General features: G+C 49.8%; 1 protein-coding gene across 1 annotated transcript; it reads left to right on the top strand.

Moving 5' to 3' along the window:
• Positions 1-410: 410 nt before the first annotated feature.
• Positions 411-2,151, top strand: PtA15_2A491 (uncharacterized protein; the record flags this gene model as incomplete). The annotated part of the gene is made up of 2 exons (XM_053166517.1): positions 411-2,028; positions 2,108-2,151. 2 exons carry the CDS (start codon positions 411-413, stop codon positions 2,149-2,151), a joined length of 1,662 nt encoding a protein of 553 aa, XP_053017731.1.
• Between the last annotated feature and the right edge of the window lie 8,812 nt (positions 2,152-10,963).

Below are 10,963 nucleotides of genomic sequence, written 5' to 3' on the forward strand. Positions count from 1 at the left end.
TCACCCGTGCCGGTCGGCGCAATGCAGTTTACCACTCCGGCCGGCAAGATCGGTTGAGTTAGTGGATAAGGAGGTGACCAACCCTTGTTTGCGGCCACCCTGTGCGGTGGATTAGCTCTTGCGAGGTCCAATTGGCAATTCTCCTACTCTGCTTTGAGTTCTCAAGATCCGGTCAGTGTCGGTCTGCCCATCCCGAAAAACCTGTCTTGCAACCACAACATCAGCACAGGTGAGTATTATATCAGTCATGTTCACCAACCATCGCGGTTCTCCATAACTGACATCATCCTTTATTTTCCTTCAAGAACAAACAGGATCGTCTCCAAGTTTTGAATGCATCCTGGTCGAATTCCTGTCAAACCAGCATATAGCATTTAAAGTCAGTCTCACAGGCTTCAGAAATAAAGCAGATGGCCAACGGACCTTGCCAGACACTCAACCGAGAACATCAATTTTCTGCAGCATTTCCACATGAGAATGACTGCTCAGCCGAGGACGAGAAAGACCCGCACGACCTGGGAATCGGTCCGTCAAGCAAGCCTATCGAGAATGATCGAAAGCCATTCAGCCTTCCCGACGAACTTGTCCAATACATCCTCCTTGCAATGACTAGCTCGTTCCCAGTCCGACTGGCGACGATCACTCTAGCCAACTGTTCATTAGTCTGTCGGCAGTGGTACCGTCTTGCGAATCCGCTCATGTACTCCAGTCCGATGATCAACATGGGATCGAGGTTACGCGCGCTGAGCTTTCTGGACCGACTGGTAGACGAACTGCTTGAATATGAGCTGGAGCTCATGGACTCTGTCAAACGAGAGCCCCGACCGGGCTCACTGATCGACCAGATGAGACGGCTCATGTTTTTTGGAGAGGGACGATGGCGGCACCGGGCCTCGTTTGACAGCCGGCCAGATGTCGTCGACCGCTCCACCCTACACGAAATCCTCAACAGACTCTGGTGCTGCACTCACCTCGAAGCCCTCGTCTTTGTCGAGCTGCCGTTCACCAATCCGCTCCATCGTCCGCTAGTCAACCGCTACCCGGCCAGCCTCTCTACGCTCATCCTGCTCACCCCGCTCTCACACTTTGAACTGCTCTTCGTCCTAAGAGATCTGCCCAGCCTGCGCCATCTCTGCATCGGATCGCACGACGATACATCCACTGTCCCCGCCGAACACCACACACTCTTCAGTCGGGACCAGCTACCCTCCTCCAACCTGCGCTCCTTTGGCATCTCCGCCCGCACACTCGAAGCCTGGCTGAGGACGGGCATGCCCTGGTACCAGAGCATCCTCAACCTACTCGTCGTCCCCTCCGTCCGCTCGATCACCACCTTACATCTCGAGCTAGCGGATGAAGATGACGAGCGCCACCTGCTTGCGATCCTCGGCCGGCCGCCGGCTTCCAACCCCGACCGTACCTTGGACGCCCTCTCGTCGAGCCCGTCTGTGGGAGACACACCAGGACCGGAGCGGCTCTTTAAACTCGAGACTGTCTTCCTCCGGGGGTTATCCTCAGTCCTGATGGCCGAGAGCCTCTCACGTCTGCAAGGGATCCGCAAACTGTGTCTGAGTTCGATCTACGGCACCGCCCTACGCTGTCCCAGCCCTGCGGCCCCGGAACAACACCCCGAGGAACCCTCGCTCCCACTGGATCCCGAATCGCTCGGCGGACTCGAGAGCCAACTGGCGAGGATCACCGTCGGTCCAACGGCTCGACGGACCCTCTCATCCAGGAATTTTGTCTGGCAATCGATCCCGAGTAGTCTCGAGGAGCTCTCCATCGATATCACGCGTCTATCTGACCATGGCCCATGGAACCGGAGGTCGGCTGACCAGCTCACTCGCACCCTCACCGCCCTCATCACCTCTCAACAATGTCCGAATCTCAGATCACTCGGCTCTATCCTCGCTGATCCCGCCTTCGAGTTCGGTATCTTCGGCCCCAATCGGCTCTCCCCTCCCCTCTCTGACTTCGTACATGCCGCTCAGAGTCATCACGTCCGGCTCGTTCAATCTTTCTGGTGTGGTCAGTCTTCTTCTACTCTCACCTCTCTTTGTGACTCACTAAAAAAATGGGGTTTTTGACCATTCTTTGGTTTATTTAGATTCATTTGTTGTTAATCCTTCGGGTACAGACTGGTACCAATAATAAAAAACAATACATGCATTTAAACCATCCTTCTGCATTATGTTTGTTTGCCTTTTCATTCGTTATACATTTATATATCATTTGTTTGCAATGATTGCTTGTTCTTATTTCTTTAATGCTTTTCTGTCCGTTTTTTTATGTTGTTGCCTCCTACTCACAACCATGCCAGTCCCCGACCCGTTGTGGATGAGATGTAATTGTAACGATTCACGAGTAAATCTAGATAAGTAGACTTTTGTACCCTTGACAAAAGCATGTTTTTCTCTCTACATATCTCTTCCTTCTTCGTTGTGACCCACAGGAACTTGGTCATCATTCTCACCATGTATTTTACATGGCCATTTTCTGTCTGTGTTTCAAATTCTGTTCCCATGACTTATTCTCATCCACGTCCTTGTCCAGGCTATCTTTGAGGCATATACCTCCTCTTCACATTGTCATTTTTGGGTATTTGCTTGATTCTTGTCACTGCAGCAACGCCAACACTGACACACATATCTCCATCCTGCACACTTGCTATCTGGTATTATTTATAGTTGTATTTCCATTTTTTTCTTACTCTTCAAGCAGGTCAGATTTTGAAACACATGGGAATACAATCCAGCTTTCATCAAGTAAAGAGAAAATTGGTTATAAAGTGGAGAATATTTGGAGTGGTGCAAAAAATGGGAGATGTGAATACAATCCAGCCTTCATCAAGTATAAGAGAAAATTGGTTAGAAAGTGGAGAATATTTGGGGTGGTGCAAAAAATGGGAGATACAGTGCCCCGCACCTCTTCTCGACTACCCCTACAGGGGTGTTCCAAATTTTTGGGGGGAAAAATCCAAAAAAAATATTGGGGGCAGGGGCTTTTCTCTGATGATTTCTGATGTTTCTGGGGGAAAATGATGTGGTACAACAGCTGTCAGAACTTTTAGCCTGAGAAATAAGTGTTATACATACATTGTAATACATATTTGAATATATTACATAAGTGTACATATTATGGTTGTTGTGAGGTCTCCTGGCATCCTGGCTTTGGCAAATCAAGAGACTCAAAAAAACAACTCACGATGGCGCCTGCTAGCAAAGCTTCTAAAGCACAAAGAGCCCGCCGCGAATGTGAATCAATGCTGAGGAAGAAGGTTGGTCGCACAATCAAAAAGCAAAAATTGAATTCCAATCAAAGCTGTCTCATTGAGATTTCCAATGAGGGTGAACAGGCTGATGAACAATTTTTTTGCAATCCCGACAAAGATCAATTCCCACCGGCAAGAACTCAGCCAATTGCACTCGCCAAATGCCATAATCATATGGTTTACAGTGTTTTATATACATAATAAGTCCATTAAGTACATAAAACATACTTTATAAACCCATAGTACATACATTTAAACCCATAATATAGGCAAGTGTTCCAAATTTGACCACCCAAAAAATGATAACTTTTGAAGGAGACATCTCAGAGGGATGTGCTATATAAAATCCTTTTCTACAAGCTCCATAGAGCTCAAAAATGTGTTGTATGGAGTTATAGGGTTTATGGTCAAAAAGTTATGGGGGGTCAAAAAATTTTGCGGGCGCAGGGTAGTCGAGAAGAGATGCGGGGCACTGTAGGCTTTGACCAGGGGAACTTTGGGTGAACAAACTCCCCAAAAAAGGGGTCTTAGAGGTAGCAGATATTTGAGGCAGTTTTTTTTTGCATGTAAACCATTTGTGGGTATCTAAAACCAACAATGGGAAGTTACTTATCTTACAATTATCCAGAGGGAGTTTTGTAAGATAACTTTGCACCATTAACAGATAACACACTATCATTATCTGGTAAAATATGCCTTGGGACAGCTGGCAAACATAACAGAGGGAGCTTTCCCCCTCAATAACGTAAAAACCAATGCAGGTAAAATGCTAACTGCATTATCTGGCGTCAAAATGCTATAAAATCTCCTTGTCACCCGCACCACCTTTACCACTGTGAGCAAGGTTGCTATCCTGGCTCTGCAACTGGATAATGCAATGAGCAGAGTGGAGGCAGCGCTGACACCACCAAAGGAAAAGGTCAACCCTGGTGCTATGGACCTATTTTCTTTCAATGGATGACCCTCCAACACTGAGAAGGCCCGTATGATGTGGGAATTCCTATGCTTGCCCTGTGTGACCCAAGGCCACCATTGTGTTTATGTAAAGCTCAAAGGTGTTCCTGAGAACTTTTTGCTGAGTGCAGAAAGGGATGTATGAGGAAACCTCTGCCTTTCCTGGTTCACTAGACACTAAAACAAGCCCACCAATATCAGATTGGCAGATTTAATGTAGTGATAGTGGAGTGTTATCAAAAGATAACTGCTGTTATGAAGTGGGTGTTTTGAAGTTGCTAAGATGTGTTATGAGTCAGGAGTCTGGACTTCAACCAGGGGATATTTGGCCAAAGAGGACCCCTCAGAGAGTTGTTTTATGTAAATGTAAGTGTTGAGTAGATTTGTTATTTTGTGTGTAAGTGTTTGTAATAGAGATGGCCCCTGTGAACCTGGGTACCTGTTTGGGTGCGGGTAACCGCAAGCTTTTTTGCTAAAAATTTGACACCCGCACCCGCACCGCCTGGGGCAGTCGGAGAAGGACAGGTACACCACGGAGCGCCCCCAACCGCGGTTTGACGTCGGATGTGATGTGGAGACAACCCCTGCGACCCCACCCTGAAGTTTTGGTGTCACCCGGAGCGGGAGTGATTGCCACCCGCGGTCGGCGCGACCTCCCACATGCGCGGCCCGCGGTGGGCAAATTTCTCAAGTTGGCCCGCCGTGGGCGCCGCAGTTGGGGTCCGGTGAGCGGGTAACGAAAACATGGCTTGTTACCGGGGTCGAACCCAGCACATCACCGCACTTCGAGGACCAATGAATTACAGCCCGCTGCACATGAAGGAGAAGCACCAGCCTTGCTGACTAAGACATCACACATTTTTATGAATCCCTTGCGGTTTATTGTTCAATATTGACCCCATTTCTCCAAATTTTGTCAGACAAAGTCTGCGGATTTGGACAAGACTCTTTCTTTTTTTTTTGTAATTTCTCACTTATGTAGCCTTTTTCCAAACATGTAAAGAGGCTCAGAAAATATGTTTTTTTAACAAAAAAATCATTTCTTGGTTGGCCTAACGCAGGCTCAACCAGAGTACAATGTTGGCGCGCTGCTCAGCGCCAGCCATGATTGCGTTGGCCCACCTGCTGAGTAAAGCTGGTTGTGCTCTTGTCATGCCCAACCAGCTTCCCCCGTGGGCACGCTGATCAGAGCCGGCATGGGTTGGCTGGGTTAGACACGGCCGACCCATCCGACCACCCGCAGTGCTGAATGGGTTGGGTCAAGGGGGGCCCAACCAATCTTTGACACAATCCGATCCCGCGGTTGAACTCTGGGCAGGCAGGTTGGCGCCCACCCAGCCCAACCTTTCGCCGACCGCGATGTTGGGCCATCATCAACCCAAGCCCAAATTCAAGCGGTGGTGTACCTGCCTGAATACCCCTTCCAGTAATGGAGAGGAAGGTTTGTATACATTCACAGTCTCTCAAGACTGGTCATTGAGAGATATCATACTATTTCTTGGTGAACGGTCAACCAGTCATCAAGAGGGTGAAGTAGGACCCCGGAGAGCCCCTACCAAGCCAACATATGTTGCACGTATCTGGGGGACATTTTTTTTGCAAAATGCTCCTGATGTAATTCAGCGGATACATATCCAAATTGAATTTTTTTTCCCAAAATGATCCTGATGTGGTCAGTATCTTTTTGGCATTTCCTGGAAAGCAAAACCAAATGTTTGGGTCTTGGGTTCAATTCCCACCCAAAAAAGCATTTTTTCTGCCAAATTGTTCCCTTTAAGCCTTTATTGTTGAAAATCATCCTTGTGTACACCGATCTAAACCGGGTCTAATTGGGAAAAACCCAATTTCCCCACATATCCAAAACCCAGAATTCCAGGAATTTACATATGTTGGCTTGGTTGGGGCTTTCCGGGGTCCTGGTGAAGTCCTCCAAATGACCAGTTGAACTGGTCATCCAGAGGGTCCTCTTTCTTGATGACTGCTGGATTGGTTCTCAATTTTTGTGATTGTGTTTATCCCTCACAATGGCCAGTTGACCGGTCATCAAAGGGGTGTGTACATACCCATCCAGATGACCTGTCAAACCAGTCATTGACAAACAATATCAGACCTCTTGATGAAAATTTTGACTGGTCTTCAGGAGGGTGAATTCCTCCAGTTGACAAAGAAATTGAAGGATTGTGTACTTCCTCTTAAAAGTTTTAGGACAACTGAAATCATTCATTTCTTATTAGATACTCTGTTACAAATAATCTAGATAAAGGAAGAACAACGAAGTGAGGTCTGGGAGGTGAAGATGCACCTGAAAGCAGAACGAGATGTGCCTGCTTCTGGTTGATGAGGAGAGCCGAGGCTGGGGATGGTCTTGAACAATAAGTGTGAGGACTGCGATGATCTTTGCACGAGGACGACGCCGTTCTATCGGAGTAGTCTTGTTTTGTCTTGTCGGAACAAGTCCGTTATATCTTGGTCTGCTTGGCGAACGTGATTCGTTTACATCAGCTGAGTATGTCTGTTTCTTTACCCATTGAGGGCTGGTGAGGGGCTTACAGATGGTTGGTCCTTCCGAAGCAGCTTCTGAGATTCTGTCGAGCAGATCTTGCTGGTTTTGGGATCCGAGTCGTTCCGCGAGCGTTCTGTATAAGAACGGGAGTAAGGTCAGCTTTGTTTAAAGTCTGCTTACGTCCAATCTCGGGTACGTACAAGGTTCTGGGGCTTGGGCTGTTCTTTTGCTTGGCGTTGACCAGTAAGGTTCTAGCTTGTGCTTCCGCGGCTGTGATCGTCGGAGCAATACTTTCAGCTTAGGGTTCTGGGTCTGGGGGTCTGGACTGCGAAAGGGGGCTTACCTTTCATTGCAGCTGTGTCTGTGGTTCTGGATGACCGCGCAAGCTTCCTTGACGGTTGCTGCGGGTGCGGGTCTGGAGCCGTATTCCTACAGCCTCGCATGCTTTGAGTCTGGCGATTCAAAGCAGCTTCGGAGATTTGGATTACTCCTAGTTGCAGGAGGGATCTCCGGATGACTGAGCGGCCGAGAGCCTTAGTGAGGAAATCGGCGGCGTTGGCGTTGGATTTGACGTATTTCAGCTTGATGAGGTGGTGGATTATCAGCTCCCTGACGAAGTGCAGCCTGATGTCCATGTGCTTCGTCCTGAAGCTATTTTGGGACGTCTTGCTGTTGGCCAGGTCGATGGCCCCTTTGTTGTCGACGCAGACTTCAATGTGTTCAACTGTTTTCTGGATTTGAAGCTCCTTGATCAAAGTTGCAAACCACACGAGATCTCTTCCTAGATCCGACAGCGCTTTGTACTCGGCCTCAGCGGTCGAGAGCGAGACGGTGGGTTGTTTGGACGATTTCCAATTTATGAGGTGAGATCCGACTGTGACTGCAAAGCCGGTGGTGGAGCGGCGCGTGTCAAGGCAATTGTCCCAGTCCGCGTCTGAGTATGCCTTGAGTTGGAATGTATCAGAACGATTGAACGTGAGACCGACGTGGCGTGTTCCTGAGAGGTATCGGAAGACTTGTACAGCGGCTTGATAATGTTTTATTCCTGGATTCTCTAGGTATTGCAATAGCTGGCTTACCGCGAACAAGATGTCAGGTCTTGTGAGGATACTGAGGTAGTTGAGTGAGCCGACAAGTGCCCTGTAATTAACGTCTAGTTTCTTGAGAGCGTCGATTTCAGGTTGAGATGCTTTCTTGAGGCGGTCACGAGGATTCAAAGGGCACAAAGCTGGATGTTCCTTGTCTAGGCCAAACTCGACCAGTTTGCGTTCAACGTACTGTGTCTGGTTGATCTGGAGGCCCGTTTCGAACCTTTCAATGTTCATGCCGAGTAGAAATTTGGCCTCGCCCGGATATTTGATGTCGAATTCTTGCTCCATCTCCTGTCGGAAGATCTCTGGGTTTTGGCTGATTATGACTATGTCGTCCACGTGGGCGAAAAGCCATGTTGCTGGTCTCCCCTTGCCTTCGCCGCGCCAGAATACACATGGGTCGGAGACAGCGATTTGGAAACCGAGAGACCTGAGGTAAGCAGTTAGCCGTTTGTACCAGACTAGCGGCGCTTGGCGCAATCCGTAGATAGCCTTCTTGAGTTGGAGGACTGAGTTGGGCTGACAATCATACCCCTGCGGTGGGAGGAGCGTGACAGTGTCTTCTAGTGGGCAGGTCAGGAAGGCGCTTCAAACGTCTAGTTGATGGATTTTGAGATTGTTGTTCACGGCAAACGAAATAAGAAGTCTCAGGGATGCTGCCTTGCCGGTGGGCGCGTAGATGGCGTGGAAATTCCTGCCGTAGACCTGACGAAAGCCCTGGGCGCATATCCTAGCTTTAAACTCAATGACCTCGTTGGCCGGTCCGAGTTTCCGCCTGTATGCCCATGTCAATGGTATTGGTTCGTCTTCATTCGTCCTTGCCCGGACGATCCAAACCTCATGCTTGAGCATGTTGGCTATTTCCTTGAGCTCTGCCTGGATCCAGCTTTCGCGGTCCTTGCCGCTGATGGCCTGTCAATGGGTTTTTGGGTCCAGTTCAATCTCGACTAGGAGTGCATGCCGAGCACGCTTGCCTTGCACAATGTTGCTGGGGTCTATGCTGCTTTTGATTTCATTGGCAAGCGGCGCGGTGGTCCAGGCGTGTCTTTTGCCGCAGGGGATGACATGGGGGATGGCAGCTGGAGGCGTTGTCGGCGTGGTTGAAGGTTGAGTGCTGTTGGTGTCTGGGGGTGCGGAGCTGGACGCACGGAGATCACGGATGATGTCACTCATCTCCTGCTCTTCGTCATTGAGCTCCTGGGATGCTTGTGCAGTGTCTTCAAGGTCTTCCTCCTCGGCGAACGGGAGAGGTTCGTCAGCCCGGAAACTAGGCAGCTTGTTGTGACTGAGAACCGTGTGGCTTTTGTTGAGGGCCGGACATTCTGGGAATACGGTCTCGTCAAAATGTACATGCTTTGCGGTGATGACCGCTTTGTCTTCCAGACGGCAGATCCTGTAGGACGAGTAATCGTTCTCGTAGCCGAGCAAGACTCCCTCCCAGGAAATGGCGGAAAACTTCGTTTCACGTTTTGGCTTTGGCTTGACAACCCAGACTCTGCAACCGAACGGTTGAAAGAAATGGATGTTTGGCTTTGTTTTGAACATCAGCTCCAGTGGGGAGCTTTTAGTCTTTGATAGCGAGGGGAGGCAGTTGGTGGTGGCCGTCGCCGCTTGAACTGCCTCAGCCCACCATTCGGGAGCGAGATTGGCCTGCATCATGAGGCAGCGGGTCATGTCAATGACCGTGCGGTTAGCCCTCTCGGCCATACCGTTGTTCTGGGGGGTATATGCTGGGGCGACGTTGTGTTGGATGCCCTGGCTGCGAAGGTGTTCATGCAACGTACCATTGACGAACTCCCCGCCGCCGTCCGTGATCAGTTTCTTGAGCTGGTGTCCGGTTTGCTTCTCAAAGAACACGCGGAAGTCCTGAATTGCTTGAGTCGCTTGGCTCTTCTCCTTCAAGATTGTTGTGTGTATGAGACCGGTGTATTGATTGACAAGCGTGAGGAAATACCTGGCGCCGCCATTCGTTGGAGGCGAGATGGGTCCTACAAGATCACCGTGTACAACGCTAAGAGGAGCTGTAGCCTCTTTGAAGGTACCGTTGCAGGGGACTCGGGTGAGCTTCCCTTGCATGCATGCAGTGCACGAGTGTGATTTGGTGAGAAGTAGCTTGTCCGGGACGGCCTGAGCGATCCGACCGGAGCTGGCATGGCCGAGTCGGTTGTGCCACTTCTGGTGATCTGACAAAGTTAACGCTGAAACGGTATGTAAGTTTACCGGAGAGGTTTTGACTGGGGTGACTCCAACAATTTCAAGTAGGTCGTTGGAGACGCTGACCCGGAACAATGGCATGTGGTCGAGCTTAGCCATAAAGTTTCCGTCTTCCTTGAAGATGGAGGCCTTCGTCCCCATCAGCTGCATCATAGAGATGAGATTTCTGGAAAGGTTAGGGACGAATAGCGCCTCGTTGAGGGTGACTATCCGGCCCGTTGGCAGAAGTAGCTGGGCGGTGCCTCGCGCCACGGCGGTTAACTCAGATTTGCCGCTTCCGGTGACAATGTTGATGTGCACCGGTTCCGTCTGGGAGAAGTACTGAAGTGAGTTCAGCATGTGGTTGCTTGCTCCTGAGTCAAGGATGGTGGATAGGGGAGAGCCGCTGCCGGTGGTGTTGTACGTGAAGGCTGGTTTGGCAATGGGTGTGTGATGGGCTTCTTCCTGCTGTTCGTCTTCTGCGGTGGTGTGGTATCCACGTTGCTTCTTGTGCGGTCGCTCCTGCTCCTGAAGTGGTCGATCAGGGGGTCGAGTTGTGGGATGTATGGTCCAGCACGTCTCTTCCGTGTGTGTTGTAGCTCTAGGGTTGTGTTTCCCACCGCTGCATCTGATGATAGGTCCTGAGCTTTTCTTTGGCTTGCGATTGGGGTTGGCGCTGGTGGCTAGAGCGGTGGAGGTGGATTGTTCAGGCTCGTCGACGAATTTCCTCTTGGTGGCGGTCTCGTGACGGCCGATGTCCCTCAGTTTGGCGATGATTTCTTGAGGTTTGCCGAGGGCTTTGAGATCCGCAAACAGAGCCTGCATGAGCATTGGTCGACGTTTCGTGATCTTGCCTACGATGCCGCAGCTGACGAGTACGTCCGGAACTTTTAATCCAAGAGAACTGAATTCAGCTAGACTGGCCTCCATTTTGACAATGTATGTATTCAT

This window comes from Puccinia triticina, chromosome 2A (assembly GCF_026914185.1).
Source record: "Puccinia triticina chromosome 2A, complete sequence".
Classification (NCBI taxonomy): Eukaryota; Fungi; Basidiomycota; class Pucciniomycetes; order Pucciniales; family Pucciniaceae; genus Puccinia; species Puccinia triticina.